The sequence below is a fragment of the Cyprinus carpio genome, chromosome A7 (genome assembly GCF_018340385.1).
Source record: "Cyprinus carpio isolate SPL01 chromosome A7, ASM1834038v1, whole genome shotgun sequence".
NCBI lineage: Eukaryota > Metazoa > Chordata > Actinopteri > Cypriniformes > Cyprinidae > Cyprinus > Cyprinus carpio.
In genome coordinates, this window is record NC_056578.1 from 22,779,993 (window position 1) to 22,807,037 (window position 27,045).

The 27,045-nt window shown below is 38.5% G+C and overlaps 1 protein-coding gene and 2 long non-coding RNA genes across 9 annotated transcripts in view; 2 read left to right on the forward strand and 1 right to left on the reverse strand.

Annotated features, from left to right (window-relative positions):
- LOC109055197 (PHD finger protein 21A-like) overlaps positions 1 to 24,443 on the reverse strand; it is a 30,041-nt gene extending 5,598 nt beyond the window's left edge. Inside the window, exons 1-14 of one of the 7 annotated variants that reach the window (XR_006160464.1) lie at positions 23,967 to 24,443; positions 10,650 to 10,704; positions 10,027 to 10,116; positions 9,847 to 9,879; positions 9,674 to 9,739; positions 7,406 to 7,555; positions 5,258 to 5,503; positions 4,913 to 4,996; positions 3,293 to 3,550; positions 2,509 to 2,667; positions 2,353 to 2,404; positions 2,191 to 2,270; positions 2,026 to 2,083; positions 56 to 78 (exon numbers count right to left, since the gene is read on the reverse strand). Coding sequence is in view for 6 of the 7 variants with exons in the window: in XM_042760414.1 (XP_042616348.1) it covers positions 56 to 78; positions 2,026 to 2,083; positions 2,191 to 2,270; positions 2,353 to 2,404; positions 2,509 to 2,667; positions 3,293 to 3,550; positions 4,913 to 4,996; positions 5,258 to 5,503; positions 7,406 to 7,555; positions 9,674 to 9,739; positions 9,847 to 9,879; positions 10,027 to 10,116; positions 10,650 to 10,679 (1,329 nt within the window). In the remaining variant the exon portion in view is untranslated. Of the gene's footprint in view, positions 1 to 55; positions 79 to 2,025; positions 2,084 to 2,190; positions 2,271 to 2,352; positions 2,405 to 2,508; positions 2,668 to 3,292; positions 3,551 to 4,912; positions 4,997 to 5,257; positions 5,504 to 7,405; positions 7,556 to 9,673; positions 9,740 to 9,846; positions 9,880 to 10,026; positions 10,117 to 10,649; positions 10,705 to 11,983; positions 12,668 to 23,966 lie in introns of those variants that run through there. The other 6 variants (XM_042760416.1, XM_042760414.1, XM_042760415.1 and 3 more) reach the window with 6 other exon arrangements.
- LOC122145651 lies at positions 15,322 to 17,918 on the forward strand. The gene is made up of 3 exons (XR_006160465.1): positions 15,322 to 15,429; positions 16,182 to 16,336; positions 17,716 to 17,918. It is a non-coding gene; the product is annotated as an uncharacterized LOC122145651 (long non-coding RNA).
- Positions 24,444 to 25,119: 676 nt separating the features above from the next.
- On the forward strand, positions 25,120 to 25,774 carry LOC122145463. Its single transcript, XR_006160344.1, has 3 exons — positions 25,120 to 25,281; positions 25,505 to 25,587; positions 25,669 to 25,774. It is a non-coding gene; the product is annotated as an uncharacterized LOC122145463 (long non-coding RNA).
- Positions 25,775 to 27,045: the final 1,271 nt, after the last annotated feature.

The following is a 27,045-nucleotide window of genomic DNA, read 5'->3' on the forward strand; positions in this document are numbered from 1 at the left end:
AGAAAAGAAAAAGAAAAGAAAAGGAAAAGGAAGACAAAACTTTGGTGTAGCATACCTCTGACAAGCTGTCCTCATTGGCTAGGGTAGCAGGAAGGAGCAGGCGGGGGTGGTGTGATGGAGGTTGGGAGGGAGAGAGCAACGTTAGATCACAAAAGGAAGCATTGCATGCTGGGTAACAACACATTCTGCAAAAGCTGGCTTCAGATCAGTTGATAAAGGCAGAAGGCATTATATTTAGGCAGATGGGGATAAGAAATGCCAATAACAAAGAACGATCAGAGGGCAATGATTCAAAGAAGCTTATCAGGCATCAAGAAGCTTATTTTCATCTACAGCTAACACAGATGCTGTCAAATTTTAAGACGAGCCTTAAGTGAATATGTAGCATCATATCAACAGATATTGCACACTGGGCATTAACAGAACAAGTCCTTTATCAACAAGTACTCATAGCACTATTACATTACACACGGTAGCAAAGTTTCAATGTCATATATTAAAAAGAAAAAAAAAAATGTATTATTGTTTTAAATTAGCTCTATTCATTTTACACATAGACCCAAGTCAAGAGCTAAATTCAACTAAACAATATAGCCAATAATATGACCTGGTCCTTAATGTGGTAGAGATCTATTTAAGTTCAAAACAGAACAGTACCTTTAGCTTCTAAACAAACACTACTACCGGAGAAGGAGGATTTTAATCAGCCTTCAAACAAATATATTTACTACAGGTTTTAAATGAGACAGGAACTTTTGAATCCAAAAATATCAAAAAGCATAATTTTGTCCTCAATCACATTAATACTCACATACTTTACTTTGACAGATATTTGTCTCAAGCAAGCCACATCTTTAATTTTTGTGCTCACATCTTCAGTTCTTTCAGGATTTAACTTGCAGGGATAGTTTACCGTAAGATGAAAACTCATTTGCTCACCCTTATGAAGGTCAGTCGTGTCCAATGTTGTTTAAGACTTTGAGTTTCCATTATACGGACAAGAACAATCAAAAAAATCTTCAAAATATCTTATAAAAAGAAAGAAACTCATACAGGTTTGAAACAACATGAGGGTGAGTAAATGATGACACAATTTCCATTTCTGGGTGAACTACCCCTTTAATATCATGCAACAGACTGGTCATATCAAAAGTATCAAAAGATAACTTTGGTTGACTGTAATGCTGCGTTTTGAGATTTTGTATTTGAGTCTGTCCAGTACAAGTATTAGTGGCACACTATTGAGGCAGTATTGTCGCACCTTTAGGATATGCACAACTCGCCTAATTGTAAATCTATAAAGCAGGCTGTGAACATTGTCTGAGTCTTTTACTAATGTATACACTTTTACAGCAGCCTGAAGACAGTCATTATCCCACTTAACACACTGCAGGGTCATTTCTTTCTGCCTCACACATACACTCCAGAGTGCCTGTAAGCACATTACATAATCAAACAGTCATTACTGCTGAATGTGTGCTTGTGTGAGACAGAGAGAGACTGACTGACTGATGGGAATAAAGCAGAGTGGACCAGTTCAGGATGAGAGGTGTAAAAAACACAGCTTGAACTGAATAATAACTGGCTAGTGATTTTTAGAGCGATAAAACTAGACGATTCATTGTCAAAATAACAAAATGTTTCTTTATTTTTCACATAATTTGTTCTTCCAGTGAAACAACAGACTTCTTTCGCTTTAACCCCGCCCCTTTCTTACAATCCACTGCAAACTCCCATTCAGATCTGCCTCCAATCAACAACCAATGCATGAACCAAGTCTTCAATTTATTTATTTTTTTTTGGTAATCCATTACACTCGGATATGTTACAATTTGGAGGAAAAGATCTACCATCGCAACTTTAAAGTCGGTAGGAGAAATGGTGGAGGACAAGTTAAATCCCTAAAGTAAGAACGAAAGCAACAGTGATGCTTGCCTAAGCAAAAACCTCTAACAACCTGTTATGTCAATGCTTGGATTTTTTCCAGCGGCGCATCTAATATAGGCACAGAAAGACTGAACTCACCTCTCTTCCTGCTGGACTGGTTTATAGAACTCAGATACGACACTGAGCTCTTCTTCCGCTGAAACACAGAAGCATATGTCAATGTAAGCATGGCTCATTCCATTGGATATTTTCCACCTGTCTGCACGTAACTGCTCTTGTTTAATAGATGTGTATGTTTGTTACCTCTGGTTCAAACATGGCTCCACTATATATTGGATTTGCTGTTGTTCGTCTCTTGCGTTCCTGACGCCTGCTTTGAATCTCTACACAAGCAAAGCGGGAAAGGTCAATGCACATGCATGCACACAAACAAACCCACACACAGACACATTTCTTTCTCCTGACCTTCTAAATAGTCGCGTGTGACCAGTCCCAGAGACAACATGAAGGCTAATTTCTGTGGAAAGAATGCATGCCATTATCTAAGTAATCAACATAATCTACATCACCATACTTCTTATCATCATTATACATTGTGATATAAACATAAATGTATTTTACCAGAGGGCTCTCCTGATGTTTGGAGGCAGGAGTGTGTGTGTTGGTGGGGGCAGGTGAAGATGGCGTATCTAAAGAGAGTGGAGGTGAAGTGTGTGTAGGCGTGTCTGGAGAGATGAGCAATGAAGTCTTTGGCTCTGTCCCATATTCCACTGCGGGTATCTGAAGCAGAAACAAAGATGTTTTAATACACCTAAATTCAAAAGTTTGCGGTCAGTAAGCTTTTTTTAAAAATGTTTTTGAAAGAAGTCTCTTATGCTCAGCAAGACTGCGCAAATACAATAAAAAGTGTATTATTGTGAAATATTACAACTATTTAAAACCTCTTTTTTTCTATTAGAATATATCTTAAAATGTCATGTATTACTGTGATGGCAATTATAATCTTCAGTGTCACATGACACTTAGAAATCAGTCTAATATTCTGATTTGGTGCACAAGAAACATTTCTTATTATCATTTATCAAAATCAATGAAAACAGTTGTGCTGCTTAATATTTTTGTGGAAACCATGATACTTTTTTTGTTTCAGAATTAGTTGATGAATAGAAAGTACAAAAGAAAAGCATTTATTTGAAATAGAAATAGTTTGTCTTTACTGCCATATTTTAATTTAATGTGTCCTTGCTGAATTAAACTATTCTTGTAAAAAAAAATAAAATAAAAAATAAGCCAATATTAGAGGATGGACAAAGGTTGCTGCTAAGTGAACCAACTTTCCTTAAATGTTTTATGAGCTAATGAATGTTTTAAAGTAAACCTAAATACACTTGTGAATTTTCCTCACCGTGTTGTCAGAGCTTGGGCTGTTGTGAGGTAAGTGCTGCGTGTGTCTCTGCGCAGATGGCTGCGTTTGTGTAGATGGGGAGATTGGGATGCTTGTGTTGTTAGAGCTGTTGTGGCAGGGCAGGCCATTGAGGATACGCATCTGCTGGACGTGACCAGAGGAAGGGAGGGCAGTGCTCAGTAACACCGGTGACTGTAAGGTGTGCACAGAAACCTGACCAGCGGCTGGAGACAAAGACGCTGGAGGTTTTGGCCTGACCTGCGCTCACATACACACAGGAAAAAAAGAAGAATTATTTGCGGAATGACTGGAGAAAATAAAAGGTGGACCTAAGCAGTGAAAAAATGACTGAGGTATCAGAAAAGTGATGCTTAACTCAGCAGTTTAACACAGCAGCTCTTTCACATCTAGATTTGTCTTACAGAAAGACGTTCCCTACATTACCACGCCACAATACCTCTAACACCAGCTCCACTCCAATATAACTGAAAGTTGTCTATGTATTGACTATTATTTTATATTATAATTAATTTCAATAAAATGCTTAATTATTTGTTATGAATAACCTTATCTTTTAGTTTGCATCTATCGACTTCTGAATAAAAAGAGAAAAAAAAAATTAACGAGATGAAGTACCTTTTATTTGTAAAGTATGTAATTTACTCGGTTATATTAAAAAAAACTTTGCATCGTTTAATATATGAACCACTTTTCAATAAATTTCCAACTTAAATGATATTATATAAATGACTATGTGACTATGATTTTTATGTAATATACACTATCTAAAGTTTGAGGTCAATAAGATAAAAAAAAAAAAACTTTTAAAGATATTTATAATGTTAAAATGATTCTCATTTTAAATAAGTGCTGTTCTTTTAAACTATTTATAAAATAAATAAAATGGGATAATGTGACACTGAAGACTGGAGTAACGACTGCTAAAAATTCAGCTTTGCCACTGAAACAATAAAATACATTTTAATATTTAGAAAACAGTTTTGTTTTTATTTTTGATCAAATAAATGCATCCTTGGTAGGCATAAGGGACTTCTTTTAAAAAAAAAAAAAACATTTTTAAAATATCTTGTCAACCACAAACTTATATACTGCCATGTAATAGAAAATTACTATGTGATGCATGATTTGTTAGGTAAAAAAAAATATGTATAGCCTGAATGCACTGTCGCTTTGGATAAAAGTGTCTGCTAAATGCATAAATATAAATGTAAAATTATATCAACCAACCCTAGCATATATGTGCGCACACACACACACACACACACACACACACACAAACACACAACATATACAACAAAGAATACAACAGCACAGAATACTGCTGGAGAGAGATCAGGGTTAAGGTTTAATTTACTGTGGGGTCAAAAGCAACAGCCAAAGCAGGGATTGCAAACGTCACCACTATGTAAGCACAAAGAAATTAAATCTAGAGCAAGAAAACAAGGTGGAGCATTAAGAAAATATCACACAGAAAAGTAACACCTGCAGCTGAAAAAAAAAAGAACCAAGACACATAGATGCACACTAACACTCAGCAGTGAGGGGTTTTCACTAGTCCAGCCAGGCAGCAGGGTGTGAAGGGTTTCTATGGAAACAAACCTGCGGTAGAGTGGCTGGCCGAGTTGTCTGTCTGGCTGGAGGAACAAACTGAGGAACTTTGATTAGTTGGGAGGCAGCTTGCACCTGTGACAAGACCGCCCATTTAGACACCCACTAACCTGTCCAACATTCATCCTACAACAAACACCTTTAGCTATTTAAGCCACAAACAGAGGCAGATGCAATGGAATAATTGTGTCTAAAATCTAAAAGAACCAGCCCTGAGCTCTTGGGATCTATATTAAAACCGACAGCCTGAAATTGCCTCCCAATTCACATGCAGTTTGCAAAACAAGTGGGAATAAGAAAACTCTTCTTGGCCAAAACAGCTCGAGTAATACTTACAACAACAGTGCTATTGGGTATGAGTCGCACTGGCTCTGCTCCCTGATTGGTTGTTTGGATGACCGGTTGGAAGTTTACTGGGGACTTTAGAGGATCTGCGCTAGGAGGGCTTGCCAGGAGTGTGTTGCCAAGGGTTGTGACCACGGTGATAGTAGGTGCTGGTGTCATGATGATAGGTGAGGTGGGTGTGGCAGCTCTCAGCACCAGAGGTAGAGTCTTTGAAGCAATGACAGGGGCCACAGAGCTCTACAGGGCCACAAACACATACACTGTTGTAAACATGTTTCTTTTTTCTTTTATAGGTTAGGTCTTCTTACTGAACTTATGCTCTGCAGATTTTTCTGGCCACTCTTCATATAATGAAAAAAAAAAAAAAAATCCACTGAGAAAATGTCACTGAAGCTACCATGAGTATAACTACCATTTTTGACTTAATGACATATCTATAAAGAAAGTGGACATATGTCTGAATACTTAAATACGTAAATATTCAGTCTCCTCTAGTGACCAGTTCTTAAGATGTAGATAAGCATATACACATCCCTAAGATGTAAACTGTGCGTGTGCACAAAGTATTTTTGATGATATCTTTGAATCAGTTTGACAATTGATTGAATTATTTCAGGTCTATACCACTCCAATTTCACTTGGATTTAGTTAATTTGGATCGATTGAGGTGTTTACATAAAGGTTTTTCAGTTCAGTTAGGCTCAATCAATGTGATTACTTGGATGTGTGTAAATGGAGTTAACGAAGTCTCACAAAATCAGTTTGATTCATAAATGAATAATTCAGACCACTGACTCAAAACAACCAATTTAAGAAACTACTTCTCATTGACTTTCATGAATATGCCAAAGAGAGTTAGGGCAGATCTCAAGTGGATAACAAAATTAAACTTTAAGCCCATTCTTCACACAAAGCTATAATATGGCTTCAGGAGTCATATGGACCACTTTTATGGTGCCCCTGTTTGAAGCTTGAAAGCCTCAGTGCTTAGCCTAACTGCATGGAAAAGCATAACCAAAACAATATTCCAAAACTTCTCATAACAATATTTCTATGGACCATTTTTATAAGATTTTTAGTGTGTGTTTGTCATTTTGGAGCTTGACAGCCCAGGTCTTCATTCCTTTTGTGATCCCAGAAAGAAAAATGGGTTTGGAACAACATGAAAACGAGTAAATAATGACAGAATAGCTTGACGTCACTGCGTTCTTGTGCAGATGGAGGACAGGAAGTGATTTTCTACACAGGAAGCACCATCACAAACCCAAACTGCGTGTGCCTTGCGTCGTTTATGGTTGCTCAAATTGATCAAACCGAAAAACCACAAGGAGCTTTTATAGTGTACCAAAAGGTGTTGTTAAGTAGGATAAAAGCAAGAAATTGACTGAAAAACGCAGCAAAAATTGGCTTGTAAACCTGCTTCTGCGGTCGGGAGGAGTCGGAAGATGCTCATTTGTGCAAATGGTTAAGATATTAAAACTATACAAAGTAATACAGCCAACTCTCACGCATTCAGCGTGAAACAGTCAGAATTCACTCACTGCTAAATGCCACATAGACACGATGTAAATAAGAGATTCATTGTGCACTTTAGAGAGCTCTGTTGATTATAACAGAACATTGTGAGATTGCAATAAACTGAAGTGACAAGTGAGTGACAGCTTTTTAGTGATTATATAGAAGTGCTATCTGCTTGCTTTTTAAGCTACATATAATAAATTCAGAATTTGAATAAAAGTTTTGGTTTTCGTGCTGCTAACCAGACCAATGGCCACATACATGTTTGTCGAAATAGCTTGTTTGCAATCAGGATTAGTTGCTTATATCTACAGCCTCGATAACAGGCAATTATTTAAATTCAGGATCATGTCCAACATAAGTTGTGTTTTTCTGTTTATACCTTTCTCTTGTAATAGTGTCTAAACCAGTACAGTACGGACTTTCCTCCAGCACATCCATTCTGCTTTTCACTTCCTGCCCTCCATCTGAATTCCCCATCAGAATCACGTGACTGCAAACAAGCTGATTTTAGTTTTGTGTGAACCAAAACTTTAAATGTTCAGCAAAGACAAGGCATTGTCTTTAGAGAGGTCCTGTATGGAGTCCTACTGTGTTGCTTCTTGTGTGCTGTGTGTGTACCTGTGGAGTAGTGAGGCTGGCAGCAGGCAGAGGCGTCTGTGTCTGTGTGATGAGCAAGGTAGATGTTTGCCCATCGGCTTGTAGTGTCTGCAGCTTCATATCTTCCTGTTTCACCAGTAGATCCCTCCTTAACTGCTCCACCACCTTTTTCTGAGGGAGAAAGAGAGAACAAGTGCATGTTCATTTTTTGTGTGTTCTGTCACTTAAACCTGCAATGAAATCTCCCTCACTCACACCCTCTCCTTCTGCCTGCTGTTGATAAGAGAGTTTATGATGTTGGATTTGGCCTCATTTGCACTGACAGCAAGAGGGAACATGGAGTCCCTACAGCTGAACATCACTCTGTCTTTGTCTCTTTCTGTCTCAGGCAGGGGGCCAACAGTATTCTGCTTTCAAAAACATCTTAAAAGTGTCAAAAAAAAAGAGAAAGATAATGGCATAACAGGAACATTTAGCAGTAATATATTACCATTAGCATCAGCTGTGACTATGAACTATGTCCGGCATACAACTGAAAGCAATGTCACTACGTTTGCTTCTTCAAATCAAGTGTAACCTCAGTAATTAAGTAAAGATATATTGAAGTAATGTGAAACCTGTGTCTAAAACTTTGCCCCTCTATTCTATTATTAAGGTATTATTATCAGATCTTTTTAGGATTGTTTCAGTGTTTTTTGTCTATATGTATCTATTAACTATTGTAATCTATATGTGTGAACGAAAACAGTTGAAGCATTCTTCCAAAATATCTTACTTTGTGTTCTGCTCAAATATTTTTATGAATTTTTATTTTTGGGTGGACTTTCCCTTTAAGAGTCTGAACAATGGCAGATGGACAAGTGTTTGGGAAACTTGTTAGGAAACACCATTAATTACACAATTCTATTTAGTGCTGCTAGTAGCACAGAAATTCACCTTTAAAGGTTCAAATGTTCATCTGTTCTTATTTATAATACCATCAAATCTTTTTAGAAGGGTTCCCACATAATAAGAACTAGAACTTTAGCATTTACAACAACAAACTGAGCACAAACATTTGCATAATAAGTTATCAAAACAGTTATGAAAAACTTTTTTAAAACAGACATGCTTTAGTGACGTGTAGTAGGTTCTTTACAAATTAACAATCATCTTAAGATGAACAGGACAGAAATGAAGTTTGGGTGTAGAGGAATGAAAAATAAACAATTTGCATACTTGCACACTTATTGAGCTCCCTTATAACTGTGCAAATAAGAACCTCTACTGAGAAAAAAGAATGTGATTCTAAATGGTGGACACGATCATTCCTCACGTACCTCAAATGCAATTTATTTGAAGCCATTACAGGCTTCAAAAAACTTGCACATACATACATACACATGAACATGTGTACGCAAAGCAACATTAAAAAAGTATGGATCCATAACACGTCCAAGAGAGGACAGAAGGAGGGAGATATCAAAAGTTTCAGATGGCTGTAAGAGTGCCTGGCTTTACTCAATGCAGCTTCCTTGTTTGTGTTCAGCTGAGTGTGAGCTGATTCTGTAACCAGTGAAGACAGAGTGACAGTTACATTAATGAATATGAACACAACCCCTCCACCATCTGTTAAACTCACACGCTCCTAGATCTGAGTGAACTCCACCGGACACAGTATGTGTGCGAGCGAGGAAGGCAGCGCACTTTGTTAAAATAGCGCTGCATGCTGGTACATTTCTGAATGCTGAAGCTTTAAGACGTCACAGCGATTATAGGACTGACCTTGTGTTTCTCTGCAGAATGACCTCAGGTGTGTGTTTTTCTCCTGCTGATTGTAGCTTCTCTGTTCTGTTACTTTAAAAAGCTTTTGAGATACTAATTAAAATGGTTTCCGCTGCCTGCAGTCTACAACGCATCTTTTCTCCATCTCCTCCACAGAACTTTGGGTTCTGTACAGTAAGCTCAAGCGAAGGACAGTACGCCATGTAATCATCCCCAGACATTAATCATCAGTTATTGAAATGTCAAATGAAAGGGGGGAGAATAGATTTGAGCGTGTGTGTGTTGGCAAATTGTTCATTTGGCAACACAAAACAACAGCGCACAAATCACACCACAAATGGTCAGCACAATACAACACAAAACAACGCCATGATGCATAACCTAACAAGATCGCCTCGTTTTCTTGAGACACACGAGAAGATAAAGACTTTCAGACCCCAAGTAATTGAACTGATCAAGACACACGTGTAGCTCGTAGAGAACACTGATACGGCAGCAGGGGTTCTCTCAGAGAGCAGCTCTCACCTGCCGCTCACTCAGCGATGTGATCTTGGCCTGCAGGTCACGGAGCTGCAGCTTCAGATCTGCATTCTGTACAAAGAACACACACACTCCTCCCTGATACACTAGTCCAGCGGCCGGTATATGAGAGCGTATCGATCAAACAGTAACAGAAATGTTCAGTGAGGGAGACGCACCTGTGGATCTTGCTTCATCTGGCTCACGAGTTTCTGCAAGAAAGAGAGAGAAAGTTTTAGCATTGTCATGAGTAGAAAAAACATGCCGATGCAGTGACCTCTAGAGGACAAAGAGGGCACTACAGCTGCAACAATTACACACTCCATCCATTTGGTGTGAGCGGAGGGCTGTGGGGATACCTGATGGATCTGGATTTCCACTTTGAGTGCTTCCTGTAAATTCTGCAGTTCCATCATCGATCTCTTCTTCCCAAAACCCAACACAGCTGCCTGGAGAATAAGAGGAAGAGAGCAGATATTCTTTCATTAATTGTGATGTTATTGAATGACTGCGAATAAAAAAGCTTTTTGAGGTCTCACAGTGTGCATGACTATGCCATGACAGATCTGTTAGTGTTCTAGTGCAAGTGTGCGTAAATCTGCTCAGTGTGGGTAACAATATATCTCTGTGTACTGATTCAATCAGAACTACTCTCATCAAATCCTGCCTCAACACCATGGATCAAACTGAACAGCACTCTTCTGCACATACACATTCCTGTTCTTTTCCCTCTGTCACTCTTCTTTGGGGGGAAATGATGCTGATGCATGCATTAACAATTTCCATCCCTCTCAGCCTCAGAGTCTTTTGTAAAAAACCTATTCAGAACTGTTTCTATGCCACTGTTTTGATTAATAATTACACTGTGTAGTCCAGAAAAACATTTAAATTAATTAGCTAGCCAATGAAACGCCATAAAGTTGACCATCACAGTTGTGTCAGAATGTGTGCACCCCCCTTAGGACAATGGTTTATCCTATACCTTCCCAACGTCTGCCGTCTTGAACACCATCCAACTGGCAGAGTGGGGGGTGGAGCTGGAAGAGACAAGAGAGGATGGTAAGGAGCACACACAGTTACACACAGCAGCGCTCTCGTGAGTGACAAATCGACATCAGAACAATATAGAAGAAAGTGGAAGCTTTGTTGAAAAAAGATTTGGGCTGCATGCAAAGGTTGCTGATTCAATCTCAAATTTAGAGGAAACAGAAACTGGAGGCTTACTGGAAAAAGAAAACAATGCTTCTTTATTTGCTGAAGGGACAGTTCAGCCCCAAAAATTAAATTCTGTCATCACTACCTTCATGTTGTTCCAAACCTGTGTGACTTTTTCAGACAGTTTTTTTTTTTTTTTTGTACAGAGTTTACATTTTTGGGTGAACTATTTCTATCTAATAAGGTTCCTGGAATGGATGAACTACAAATTGCTAAGTAGCTAGTACAATGTCCTGGAACTGCATATTTACAGAGACACATTGCAGACAAGTCAGTTCACTTGGTGGCCATATTGACCCCTTAACAGCTATTTCCAGCTCTTTTCCCTTGTATTTGGAAAGACCGAAATCTATATTTCAATGACATAATTCAAATCAGGAAAATAAATCATAAATTGTGCTCATTAAGGTCAACTCACACAAAAGGGTATTTTTTAGACCTGTCTGGGCCCATAACAAGCACATTCTGTACTAAACAAACAGCAATTAGCAATTATTTAATAGCCACCATGTTGAGAGTTGCAATGCCTCCATCAAAAATGGTAAGGCGGGAATATAGCCAGGCATTATACATTGTGAATTCCCCCACAAATGGACCGTCTCTGTCTTATATGTCTTTGGAGTTGTATAAAATGATGTCAAATTCAGTCCCTGCTTTCTCTAGTTTGTTTAAGCTGTTATTTTTTGTTCTCTGTACTTGTGTCACAGAATCAGTCTCTGTCTCTGCCACAGATAATCACTCTCTTCTCATCGGAATGAAAGCAGAGACTACCAGATGGGCACTCCACACACTAAGAGCTTCTCACTCATCTACAGAGTGGCATGCTCTATCTGTAGTTGCACCAGTCACTGTGATGTATCTGCCTCAGGAAAGTATTTAACCAAAGGAATATAAAAAAATATATATTTACAAACCCACAGGAAGCAGATTAACTTTAGCCTATTAAAAACAACAAATCCTGCATTATAATTGCCCGCAGCAGAGAAAAAGGGCAATTTTCTGGGACTTCTGTATTCAGTGAGGGCAAACAGCCAAAGAGATCATCACACTCACACAAACACACTACACCTGCCTGATCAGACTGGCATACCAAACCCTCACCTGTTGGCTCAGTAAACATGCTGAAGCACAAGTAGTTCAGATCTACTCCTTAGAGAAAAGGAACATATGACTGTCACACTTCTGAGGAGTGGGGAGCGAGGAAACGATGAGACGCAGGAATAAACTCAAAGTAAACAGTCTTTAACAACCAAAGGAAATACAATCTGAAACAGGGCATGAGGCAAGATACCGAAAGACGAAACCAGGAACAGAACACTCTTCAAATACACAACTAAACAAGGGGATAACGAGACACACCTGAGACAAATGAAATACACTAGGAGCAGGAACAGGAAGAACCAATGAAACACGAGGGAGAAACTAGGGCATAGGGAGCTAAACAACGATAAAACATGAACACAGGTCTGACATTACCTCCCCCTCCTGGAAGGCGCATCCATGCGCCACATATCTTCCAACGGGAGGGGTGGGGGTGCTCTGGAGGCCTATAGGGACAGGCTTACATGGGACAGAAGGCCTCCAGGGCGGTACCGGATCGGGGACCCATGGCGGATCAGGCTGTTCCGGGTGCCATGGCAGAACAGGCAGTTCAGGAAACCCGGCCCGGCATCTACGACCGGAATCGCGATTTGAGACGTTGTGATTTGCTAATCGCAAAAGCCTGTGATGTGGACGCGATATTACTCTGTTCCAGAGCATATGCATGACTGCCAGCCTTGAGTGGCAGTCTTACTAACCAATAGAGTTAAAAATTTTGTTGTTAATGTTCACTTACCCAGCCCCCCCCCCCCCCCCCCCCCCCCCCCCCCCCCGTGTTGTTTCAAACCCGTAAAAGTGAGTGAGTAGGGCACTCCAATATCTATCTACATACACCGCGGGTCCCCTTACATGTAAGTCACCACCATGTTTGTACAGTAGCCCTAAACGGACATACTGCTCTACAGAGCGCGTTTCATCACTTTGTTGTTCTTGCGAATAAAACACTGACACAGTGATGAACATGTACATTAACATTAGAGCTGCACGATTAATCGTTAAAAGATTGCAATCTCAATTCAGACACCCTCTCGATCTCATTTCTAAATGACAACGATTCCCCGAGTCTATTAAACCTCTAGTCTTACTGGGTCATTCAGATCTGTGTTCGCACTGCCACTGACACAGAGAGAGCAGTTACCATGTTTGGTTAAGAAACATCTTCACAAACTGTCTTTTCAGCTACACAGTATTATTTCTGTCTTGCAGTCAGTTATATTATCACAGAAATACTGGGATAAAGTTTATAGTTCAGATATAAACATTGATGTCTATATGACAGCGATCAAAATAGAGCAGATCCCTTTTTGAAAGTAACTGGCTTCAAATAAAGTTTGTGTCGATTGCATTGTGTGACATAAAAATGTATTTGTCAATGAATGAATTATTCATTCAAGAGAATCGTTCAAAAACGCTAATTCCTCCAGTAATGAAACAAGTGAAGTAGGTTTATAAGTCATTGAATCATTGATTCAAACAACTTTTTCATAATTTTAATATTAAAAATTGAGGTATTGAATATATTATATATATACTACCAGTCAAAAGTTTTTGAACCGTAAGATGTGTAATGTTTTTTTAAAGAAGTCTCTTCTGCTCACCAAGCCTGCATTTATTTGATCCAAAGTACAGCAAAAACAGTAACATTTTTAAATATTTTTACAATTTAAAATAACTGTTTTCTACTTGAATGTATTTTAAAATGTAATTTATTCCTGTGTGATGCAAAGTTGAATTTTTAGCATCATTACTCCAGTCTTCAGTGTCACATGATCCTTCAGAAATCATTCTGATATGCTGATTTTTATGTAATTAAAAAAAACATAAAAATACTTACTGTTCAAAAACTTTTGGACTGGTAGTGTATATTAAAATGTTTAATAATTCATTCAAATTAATTAGACACTTTTAAATAGACTGCAGCAATATTTTGTCACACATTATTTTATTTAGTTCAGAATCGTGGGAGAATCGTGATCTCTATTTGAGACCCAAAAAAATGTGATTCTCAATTTATCCAGAATCTTGCAGCTCTAATTAACATTCGCAATAACATTGATTTATTGAATAATTAACTAAATATAATTCCTTTACCGACGACATCTTTACCTGTGTCGTAACTTCTCTAAATGGAGGGGTGAGCGGGGGACTGAGCCGTTGGTTGCAGTCCACAACCTCACCGCTAGATGCCGCTAAGATCTACAAACTGCACATTTAATAGCCTTTCTTGTTGTCTTATCTATCATATGTTACGGCCTCATTACTGTGCTATATATTTAAAAGAAATGTATTTTAATTTATAGTATATTAATAAATATATAAATGAATATATTTTACAACCATACAAAGAGCAACGTGAAAAGTCTGAGTTAGAGTAGTTTGCAAAAGTGTGATTATAAACAAATTGAGGCTGTGAAAATGGACTAATGAATAGATGAGTTTATCCGTTCGATGTGATGGCATTTAATATCCCCAACAACCTCTGTCTGTAGTCGTATTTAGCAACCACCTTATACTTTTTCAAGACAAGTACAAGGTTTAAAACATTATGAAGGGGTGTTACTGTTGTATTTTGTCATAGAATTAAACAGGAAAATATCTTGAGCTTGTGTCAACAGTAGACCTTACACTCTCAGAAATAAAGGTACAGTGAGGGTACAATTAAGTACTTTAAGGTACAAATTTCACAAATGTTCCAGCAAAGGAACAAACATGTATCCAACTGAGTACCAAAAAGTACCTTTCCAAAGAAAAGGGGTACACAATGAAATATCCATGGAGAAAGGTACATATATGTACCCTTTGAAAAGGTACATTGTCATATAAAGTAATAGTTAAGGTACAACATTCACAAATGTACCATTAAAGGTCCTATCGTATTCCCATTGGGTACTTAGAAGTACCTTTTGGGTACACATCCTGTAGGGTACAAAAAAGTACCTTATTCAAGTCAAAGGGTACACTTCCTGTGGGGTACTAAGAAGTACTTTTCAAGTTATAGGGTACACAATCCTCTGGTGTAGCAGCTACTTATGCGTGCCTTTTCTAAGACTGATAGAGCCTTTGTCATAATTTGTAAATGTGGTATGCTGAACTAATCCTCTGTGATAAGTGCATAATTATTATCACTATCAGTTTTCGTAAGTATTTTCATTTGTTTCTGCTAAGGGATTATTTACAGATTTATACTCGATTTTTATAATTATTATCATTATTGTTTTCATTTAAATAATTGTTGCATATATTTTGGGTTCTATAATAAGCACTATTGGTTCAAATTAATTCAATATATATTATTATAGTTAAGATGGATGTGTGCTTGGTTGTGCGGGCGTGGGCGCGGCATTGCGCGCATTTAGAGAAGGAGTTCTCCGATACGTTTCATTCAAGATAAAGCAACGCTGATGATCGCATCGCTTAAACTTGTTGATTAATATCATCCTTTACAGGTAACGAATGTATAAAATGCACACCATCATTGTTTTAGATCTTCATAAGAAGGACTGTTAACTGTATTGTTTCCTATACGAGACTGTAAACTGTTTACAGTGTTAACGATCTGTGCTGCGCACGTTGTTAGCAAATGTGGTGTGATTAGCGCGCGCGCGCCGCAAATTATGCAGAGATGCGGAGATAAAGCACCGAGTATAGTGTTATTCTGCATGTTTTATGTCTTCCTTTATTCATTAATTCTGTGTTCTGAGTTTATTTCGTACTGTTTCACTGATAGTGAGTATGTATGTGACGTCATGAGTATGTAGTCGAGTGAACTTGGATGTACATCAATGGCTTGAATGGAATTTGAGTGTTTACATGAACAGCATGTAAACAAACGAATCGTCAACGGCGAAATAAAAGCCTCTAATGTACGAGACCGGTCTGAGAGACCTCCAGCTCACAGCGGGGTCTCTGAGCAGGACTGGCCGAGCGACGAGCTAGCGGCTGGGGCAGGCGCCTGCTGGCTTTCGCCTCACTTCATGGAGCTTCTCAACTCCGAAAACTTTGAAGCAAATTGTCAATTCGGCATCAATTTTCACAAGACTGCCTATATTCGAAATCTAAACAGTTCTTTTCTCGCCTAAAACGTTCTCAAAAGTGAATTTAGTGATGAATAAGATGGCGAAAATTGTTAAATTATCCTGTTGTTGGTCTGTCTGATATTATGACTGGCTGTGTTTTCGCGCCGTTATTCGTGTTCTAGGTCAGTGGTCACGCCTCTTTATTTCACTCGGCACGGCGGTCGCTGGAGCCTGCAGGACGCTTGACAGCTCAATAACTTTATCCTCAGATGAGCTGATCCAAACATGACAGAAGGTGGTGTAACTATGACAGAAGCTGAAGCACAGAAATTCAGAGGTGAGTAATACTGTCGTTAGCTAACGTAAAGTTACATTTAAGTGACACTTGCGGCTGATTAAAGTTGGCTGCATGTTAGCGACAGTTAGATCGAACTAACATTATATCGGGACTTATTTGTAAGTTGCCACTAACGTTCGTTATATGTAGCTAGTTGTAAAGATTATAAAGAAAAAAGCATAACCTTAGCTAACGTTTGCCAGCTAGCTTAGAGTTGGCTACAGCTATCGTTAGCTAGCTTGAGTTCCTCAAACAGCCAACGTACTCAACTGAAAAGTTGAGTTAAAGTTAAGTTGATGCCCAAATAGTGCTGCTGCTGCTGCTATGTAGATAATCAATTATATAAGTGTTTAGTGTATGGGTATTGTATATTTATAAGTTGAAGATGTTGGATGATGTTCGATTCCATTTGTGCACGTGGAGCACAGTTTAACGTTAGAAGATGGCGGCTATGTTGTGTACGTTAGAATCAGGGGGGCAGGGTTTCATATTTTATTTAAGCATCCCTGGGCGCCGCCATTGGCTAGCGGACCCCCACCTGCTGTTAGCATTCCATTGACTCCCATTCATTTTGGCATCACTTTGACAGCGAATAACTTTACATCAGAGGCGTTTAAAGACTCCATTTGTCCATTAATTATTTCTAAAGAAACACGAAAATGTATAATAGGCCCTATTACCTTGTATCTTACGTTATGGCCCCGTAGAAGCAGTTTTTGTAAAAATAGGCTAACGATTGCGTCATAACCTGCGACTCTCTGTCGCACAGTAGAGAAATTACTGTATAGGCAGGAGGAGAAGCTCGCAGGCAATCTTTTACTGTCTATGAGGCTATCGGGGGGGACGTGGAGGCATGAAGTCAAGGGAGAAGACCATAGAGAGTCCATAAAATGTGAGCTTCTAATTGACTTCACTTGTCTCCGTTGAATCCAACGGGGTCGCTGTGTCCATTTCTTTTACTGTCTATGGTTAGAATAGACTAGTTGCACGTGGCCGCCATTTTGGATTTTGGACCAGCGAGTGTGCGGTTAGACACTTCCGGTTTCGAATTACATCCTGTGCAGGGAGCCAGAGAAAGCCGAAATGTATCTTTTATAGTTGTTTATAGAATCAGTTATTACTTAAAATAATACTAAGATGCATATTACTATCACACGAGCAAATGGCAATTAAATGTACGGATGTATAGTCAGATTAATGAATGAAATACAACTGTTCACGAACAGAAGATTGTATTTGACTCATGCTGCATATACATACGCAATGACAATTATGCCTACTGTAAATATAGAGTTACAGCTACGATTAGAGTTGTTTGCATAAAATGCACTGTGAACATTCACATGTTTGCCCCATGTCTACTTTGCTGTATTCTTCAGGGTGAACACAACACACCATACCCAATTGTCCAGGTGACCCAAGAAGACTGGAAGTCCACATTTGAGGGATGAAGCTCCTGTTCCCTGAAGGTAGACAGGGTCGAGGTGTGTGAAGGCATGAAGGTAGAGGAAGCCATGATCTTCTCGTTTTATTCATATTTTGTTTTCAATCTTGAATACCAACCCAAAAACACGAACACTCTGACCTTCCTCCTGCGATGTATTGCGAAAATGCCATCCAAGATATCCATGACTTTCTTTCCTCAGTGGGAGAGAAATTATGTTTTTTGAGGAAAAAATTTCTGGATTTTTCTTCTAACAATGGAGTTCATTGGTTACCATTGTTTTTAAGTCTAAATCAATGCAGTTTCAAAAGTCTTTGAAGTGTTTAAACGGACTGTACGCGATCACATCTGAAGAAGAGGTTGTCATCTAGCGAAACGGTGGGTCATTTTCAAAAAAAATTGTTTTTAAGTCTAAATCAATGCTTCAATAGTTTGGATTGAGCTGATCAACAAACGGACAGGGAACTATGTCATCACGTTGAAAGGTCACACCGGCGCCGGCAATACTATTTAAACTACTATTCATATTCATCAGAATGTTATTCATATAGTATTCAGTGAATATGAATAGTGTATATATATATATATATATATATATATATATATATGTATATGGCAAACAATACTATTTGAACTATTCTCCTACGTACGGTCACGTTGTAAACAGTGAGGTGGTACTTCTGCTGGTGCTGGCGTGACCTTTCAACGTGATGACGTAGTTCCCTGTCCATTTGTTGATCAGCTCAATCTGAACTATTGAAGGTAAAAAGTATAAATTATAATTTTTTTTTAAAACGACCTATCATTTCGCTAGATAAAAACCTTCTTCAGCTGTGATCGCGTACAGCCCGTTTAAACACTTCAAAGACTTTTGAAACTGCATTGATTTGGACTTAAAAACGATGGTAACCAATGAACTCCATTGTTAGAAGAAAAATCCAGAAATTTTTTCCTCAAAAAACATAATTTCTCTCCCACTGAGGAAAGAAAGACATGGATATCTTGTATAGCATTGGTTGAGTAAATTATTAGGAAATTTTCATTTTGGGGGTGAACTAATCCTTTAAGCATACAATGAACACTCACAATAGCTTTTAGTCAATATAAAGCATGATGCTATGTTATGTTCTTACACTGCAGTAAGTAATGCATTCATAAAGTGATTCTCTGTTAAAGTTGTTTTAAATGTGAAAAACTTTGTTTATTAAAGTTTATTGCAAACGAAGATTGTGGTGTGTGCGGTCGTTATTCTCTTTCCAGTATTTTAATTTGTACAGTTTAACTTCTTTTAAATCATTGATTGTGGGAAACAAAACATTGCTTTCTTTTGCTCTCATTCTTTTCTATTTATCAAGGACTTTTTTGCCACTTTATAGGTAGAATGGCATCGTCGCTGGGGGTGGTACCCCTAACAAGAACAAATTAGTACCATCTAATGGGGTACATTTTTGTACCAGTGGATTAAGGTACAAATGTATTGCTAAGGTACCAAATTGTCTCTCAAAAGGTACATTATAAAAGGGTACAACTCTGTACCTATGGTAAGGGTACCATTGCTGTACCTTGGGGGTACCACCCCAGCGATGAGCCATTTGTACCCTCAAAGGTACATATTTGTACCTAAAAGGCACAAACTGTAGGGGTACTTCTTTGTACCCATTAATGTGGTACAAGTTTGTTCCCCTTGGGGGTACTGCCCCAGCGACGAGCATTTGTACCTTTTTTTTGACTTTTCTGTACCTTTATTTCTGAGAGTGTACTTAAGGAAAAAATGCTGACTTGTTTCCGGGTTTTGGTCTACAAAAATACATCATCCCTGCAGTACTCTATTAACATGTATTATTTATGTATTCCAGAATAAAAATGAAAGGAGTCATATGATGTTGCTAAAAAGAACAATACTGTATTTTTACACGTTGTGTTAAATATCACGCCGCATAAACATAAAACCAAGTCTGCATTTGTGATCGGAAAAATGACAAACAACAAGCGCTACTCTACACTGCTCAAATCTCGCTTCATCAGTGGCAAATTCTATAAACATGAAAACGTACTTACAAACTGTGAGTCAGAAGCGACAGACTGTCCTTGCAAAGTTGGAATTGCTCCACTTTATAGAAACAGACACTGGCATTAAAGGCTACTCTCCCAGGAAACAGTCCTCATCCTCCGTAAAATGTTCTGCAGACATCTAAATATTTGAGTTGGAATGTTCCAGAACAGTGCCAAACAAAATACTTTCGCTTTCACAAAGAAACACACAGTGACATGGTGGCTGCGGCAAGAGCGAGAATAAAAGTTATGCCTTATTTCTTTGCGTGAACATTTGATCGGCATTATGCAAATCTTCCCACATCGTGACGTAGACATGTGGGGGCGTGTTAGAACGAGGCGTTTTAGGTAGGCGTGGTTGACTTAACTTTTATAAAGAATATCTCTTTGGGTTTGAGACGTTAGTCTTTACAACTTTACAGATCTTCTTTATGCTCCAAGAGCTTGTAACACTCCAAAGAGAAAGGAAAAATTTAAATCGCATCATATGACGCTTTAAAGCAGTCTGTTCACCTTTATCATCATAAAGGATTATATCAACATGTGAACTCATGAAAGGAATAGGGACATGCCGGTATCAAATTTCATGTTGCGATTAATTGCTAATGCTTTTATCACAGTATACGGTATTATCACGATATTGAAATTTAGTTTTAAAAAGTGGTCATAATAAAGTATAACAGGTTTAATAACTTTTTTCTTATAACAAAAATAAATGAATATTTAAATACAATAAAGCAATACAAGAAAAATATATCAAGTGCAAAAGACCTATAAAGACCCATAGGTATTACTTTACAATAAGACCTCATTAGTTAAAGGGTTACTCCACCGCAAAATGAAAATTTTGTCATTAATCACTTACCCCCATGTCATTTCAAACCCATAAAAGCTCAGTTCGTCTTCGGAACACAATTTAAGATATTTTAGATGAAAATCGGGAGGCTTGAGACTGTCCCATAGACTGCCAAATAAATAACAGTGTTAAGGTACAGGAAAGTATGAAAAGCATCGTCGTGCTGTGCCGATGCACTGTTTGCTTTCAAACCAAAGCGTAAATACACGTGAAGCCCGGGACACACCAAGCCGACGATCGGCCGTTTACCATCATCGGGCCGACGGCGAGCGATGGTCAAGCTAGTTTGTTTGGTGTGTTCCACTCATCGGCTCTCGTCAGGTTCACATCGGCGGCAGTTGAAACAGCGTCAGGGACGTCGGGGCAGTTGGCGAGAGTGAGAGCTCTGATTGGATGTTCAGTTTAACGAACGAGTCAGTGCCGAGAATTAAAACAAAAGTGATGAAAACAAGCATGTGAATGAAGGCGGTACAGACAGAAGGCTGTTTAAGTGTTACGTGATCTTTCCCAATCATTCTAATAAGCGACTGTTTTCATAACAACATGAGCCGCTTAAAATGATTAATGTTATCAACGTCACTGATATTCAAAATGATAAGCTTTGTTTACATTTCATATATCTGCATTTATCTTAAATATTTAGACTTAATAGGCTATTCATTTTCAAACTTTCTTTACATTTTAAGCTGGACTACAACATGCCCTAGATATTGTTTGAAAGTGTTTTGATTCTTTATTGTTCGTTCACACTTTACATTAGGGTTTTATTAGTTAAACTGCCACTGAAAAATTCTTCTGTCAATTCTTCTTGTCATTAATCACTTACCCCCATGTCGTTCCAAACCCGTAAAAGCTCCGTTCGTCTTGGGAACACAACTTAAGATATTTTGGGTGAAAACCTGGAGGCCTGAGACTTTCCCATAGACTGCCAAATAAATAACAGTGTCAAGGTCCATAAAAGGTTCGATTGACACTGTTATTTATGGGGGTAAGTGATTAATGACAAATTTTTCATTTTGGGGTGGAGTATCCCTTTAAGTGGACCGGGGCACAGTTTGCGCGTGCGCACCCAAGTTCGGAAGACAGTGTTCACATCATCCAAACGAACCAAACTCTGACGTCAATCGAACCCAGGTGCCCATCAAAAGTGCTAGTGTGAAAGCACCCTAAGACAAACTTTTGTTGGTCACAGAGCTTATTTTCTGCAATATTCCAAAAGCCAGTGGAAAAATCCTATTGGGCGATGCTCACTTCCGGGTTGGCCTTCAAAAATACATTATCACTGCAGGACTCTATTAATATAGGGCAGAAATATTAGAATCAAAATGGAGATGGGGCAAAAAAGGGATGCTGGATTCGCCAAATTGTCAGGTAAATGTCTGCTTAGATGCCTTATGTTGTACAGGTTTAGAAGAACATGCTCTTTCTCAACTTTTATTCAGGACTCCATTTAATGAAGTCTTTGTAACCTCTGCAATGCATCACTCCATCAATTAGTCTATCTGTTTATAAGACAACTCTTCAGAACATCCACTGTCCATGGATGCTGAAGCCTATCCCAGTGGTCTTGAGACAATCATGTTTAAGAACTAACATTTACTTTATTAATTACAAATTTAAGGCATCAGTTTAGCTGAGAAAAAAAAATCATTCCATGTTTGTACTATATTGGACACAGTCACCTTACTGCTAAGAGCATGGACATATATTTCATGTATATTAATACACCTTGCGAGTTCAATCCTTAAATGGTTTCTGTTTCTTAGAGGAAACAGACATTTGAGAGGTGGGGGGAGGGCAGTGAATATGTGGGCCTAATGTCTCGGAAAAATACTGAAAAGGGGGCCCTGAAACCACTCAGGTCAAGTGACTTGGTATAAAAAAACCTCATCCACCACATCCATCACTCACCATCTTTACGTTAAAGTAACATGATGGCAGCATACAGTGAGACCAGCACTGACCTCGAGGTTATTTACACACTATACAAAAGTGTATATATAACTATATAACTAAAACTAAAGGCATTATTAAAAAAAAAAAAAAAGCATGCAATTGTATTATTTGATAATGCATTGGGAAAATATAACTAAATGAATTCATTACACATCACAGATAGAAACCTCAATTAAATAGTATTTTACTGGTTGAATATGGGTGGAAAAAATAATCTCAGAAAAAGCAGGTGGAGAAGAAAAATGGCTGTACAGTCAACATAGTTGATAATGGAAGAGCATAGCAACACATGAATAAAACATGACATAACTGAAAAGAGAAACCTGTGTTCATTAATAACGCGGCACATGTAGCGATTTCAAGCTAAAAAAAAAAAAAAAACCAGGGTGTCATTGTGATGAGGAACAACCATACTGTTTGACGGCTATACATTACCAGGCCCAATAACCAAAACAGTACTAATACAAAAAAAATACAAAAGACACCACCTTGTGAGACACACTGAGAGAGTGAGACAGGAGCTCTTGACGCCCGGTCGCCATCTGAACGCTTGAGAAAGGTCATCATCATCATCAGCATCAGCATCATTAGCGTTCCAGCGCATCCACACCGGAAACAGCACCATCACTTTATATACTCACACAATCACACATCAAACTCACTACACCGGGCCTACAACTTTCCTCCACCTTATCAGAGGATGTATTCAAGGAGACTTTATTACAGCGAGCTCGCGTTTGTGCTGATATGTCAAGGCGTGGTGCCGAGAACAAGAACTGGGGAAGATCTCTCATTATAACGCGTCTCGTCGCCCTCGCGGCTCTTAACAATACTAGTAGCTCAACACTGCACGAGCTCAACACACCAAGACTACACAAACACACACACTTTGTCAGGTTTATTGCTCGAGATCTCGTCCCTCGCTCTTGTGAATGGAAATATAAGCGCAAAGTGCATTTATAATGGCATCCCATTACTGTTTCACGGCATGGTGTGAAAACTACGGCACGCGCTGGAATCACATTTTCATCCATATTAGCGCAGTTCTGCTACCAAGTGTCGTTTATAGTGTGTTTCGGTGCCGTTCGAGGCGGTATTGTGTAACGGGTGTAAGTTATAACGTTTCGTTGACTGCAGCCGCACTCTCTCTCGCGCAACTCCTACAATAAAGAGAAATGAACAAAACCCCCCTGCGCTGGCTCTGCGCTTCACATCCACTCAAATCACTGCTAACAAAATCACAGAAAGAAGGCGAAAAGAGCTCCAAGACACCGCTCCCAAAAGTTCACAAAATGAGGATGAAAAAACCGAGGTGTACTTACCCTCGTACACACTCCTCCAGCAGTCAGACCCCGATCTTCATACACTTACACACACACTCACCAATTATTTAAATATATAGCTACAAACAGCCGAGCATTTCACCACTAAAACACTATCCCACGGATGAATTTACTCCCTTTAGCGCCTTAAAGTTTTGAACAGTGTAACAGAAGGAATCTTCGCTTTGTTCGCGTGATTTTTAACCAAAAATACATAAAAAGACAGAAACTGATATACAAAACAAGAACTCTTCTTCCATCCCATTCACCCCCTGCTTGTGCGCTCGGCGTATCAATGCGCGCAGGGGAGAGATAATGGGACAGCAAAACCAGGCCGTATAACGCACAAAATAACTCGTCCAACAGAACGCATTATTCGTCACGTTGGAAATTAATCTAATATTGTCGCTAAATGGGGCGAAAGAATTATTGCCGAGTGCGAAAGAACACTTAGGAGAAGAGAACTAGTTTATGTAACGGTGCGGCGAATTTATTTCACTTTGCCTAAGGAACGGATGTAGTGCGCCCCCATTGCCTAGGGAAAAGTCCCGGATGTAAACTCAGCGAAACTCATGTTGAGTGAAGTTACCATAATGTGCATCCAGTGTGGGCCAGAGATATTGTTAGGACAACAGAAAAGAGATTTGCTCACGTATTGAATAAAATCACGGTACTTTACGGTATTTTTATTTTTAATGTCTTATCCATGATAATTTAAGTAAACCTATTAAATCGTCGCAAATAAAGCCGCTAGAGCTGTTCACACACATTCAAACATAGCGTTCACATTGCGATAAACACAAAAGTGTTTTAATAATTCATTTCAAACCATTTTTATTGCTAGTAATTTTGCACGTGCTTCATGCATATTCCTGGTGATGTAGCTAAGTGACCGTCTTGTATAAATGCTCTGATATGCATTACACAAAATACAGCCTACTGTACACATTTCAGTTAATGTGGAGTATATACTTTTTATGCATACTGTGAAATTGTTCTGTATGGTGTAATCTTATATAAAGAGTGATTAGTGAATGCAAACGAATTTACCCACAGTTACTTTTATTTATTTATCTGTCAACATTGCCAAAAATGTTGTGACCAGTTTTGTTTTGTTTTTTGTGGCACCGGTCGCGTGACGTGGGCGGTAGGGGGAGACAGAGCGCTGTGTTTGTGAGCGATCGCTCCTGCTCTCTCAGCACCGTTTTCTTTTCTAGGCCCTTGCCTCCTAAACTGGTCCACACTCTCTGTCATCAGCACCACTGAGTCACCGCAGTTCGCTTTGAATTATCCCGCCGCATGAAAAGAACAAGAAGTACAAGCCTCAAAATTCTTATATCCATTTAATAATGAAATACAGAACAGGAGCGTGACATCAGTGTCGAGTCATTGCAAGCATAACATGCTAAAGCAGTTGAAATTAATACATCAGATGAAAGAACACACTATTGATGTTCTAATGAATGTAATTGTATCGGTGCTTTCTGTGTGTTTAATTACAGAGCTATTTCCTGATGTTTCCCTGTTCCTTTTCCTAGCACTCTTTGTTTGGAGGCACAATGAGCTGAGGAGGCCTGTGTGGCATCGATCTTATATACAACACAACATTTCCGGGAGTGAGGTCAGTGAAAGTAGTTGTTTACTATTTTGGGATATGCATGAATACTGATTGATTGCATTTACTAAACATAGACATTCCTAGGAGACTCAAAGTGCACAAGTAGCTTGGAATACACAATGCTTGCTAAGGTCCTCGACCCTACTATCCATTGCACAGCAGTGCATGATGGCAGCCATCAGAATCATCAGAATCCTCAGTAGCTTCTGCTGTTTATCTTTTTTTATTTCATCTAACACAATGAAATATCAGTTGGCAGTCAGTGACTCATCCTCTTCAGCTCTTGTGTCATTGGACCTCATTGCTGATTGTGATTGGCTGCTGCGTCTGTGATCTTTGTGAAAAACATTGATAAAGTATGAAAATGGATTTCTGCACCGAGGTGACTGAACTAATCAAGACTTTATCCAGGAGTTTATCCAGGAGTCCCACGCTGCCAGAGACGGAGTCAGACATTCTTTTTGTCAACATGTGTTTACATAAAGTAAAGAGCAAAGGAGACTCTCAGAGTTAATGAAAGGACACATGATAAGGTGCTTAGCATCTCATCCCAAACTGTGTATTTTACACTGTCATTATGTAGTTGACGCATGACACCCTAACAAACAAAATACTGAAACACATGATCAATAAAGGTCAGTCACAATTGCAGAGTATTTTGTATTGCGTTGTACAGTATAAAATGCTCCACCATTGAAAAGTTTGAGGTCAGAAAGGTTTAATTAGTTCCTTTCTTCAGCAAAGATGCATTAAACAGATCAAAAGTCACAGTGAAGACATTTATGTTACAAAAGATTTATATTTCTAGTCATCAAAGAATACTAAAAAACTTATCAGTTACCACAAAAAATGTTTTTAACATTGATAATAATAAGAAATGTTCCTTGAGCACCAAATCTGTAATTAATTAAATTATTATTAATTACAGCTCACAATATTATTGTTTTTATTTGTATTCTTAAATTAAAAAAAGCAACCTTGGTGATCATAAGAGACTTCTTCTAAAGAAATCTTACCAACCCCAAAGTTTTGAATGGTAGTGTACCACATTCAATTTTTTTGCCACTGTCTGTGTGGTAATAAATATTCTACTTTTTTCTATTCTATTTTATTCTAATGTATTCATTTCTATTTATCTGACTTAGGTTTGATGTGACGTCACCATTTCTAGATCCGAAAAGCAAACAGAAAACAGTGCTCATATAAACAGTACTATATACACTCACGGTGTGCTGAAAATCTCAGTTGGTCAGACAGACATCTTCTTGTATGTTGAGGAGAACAAAGAAATTCATACAGATATAGAACAACTTGAGGCTGAGTATAAATGATGACAGTATTATAATTTTTGGGTGAACTATCCTTTCAAGAAATCATCATAATGCCAGGTTCTCATATAGCCTAAGCCTACTACTATACACTATACTATAACTATACTATAAGTTTTATCTTTTAACTATT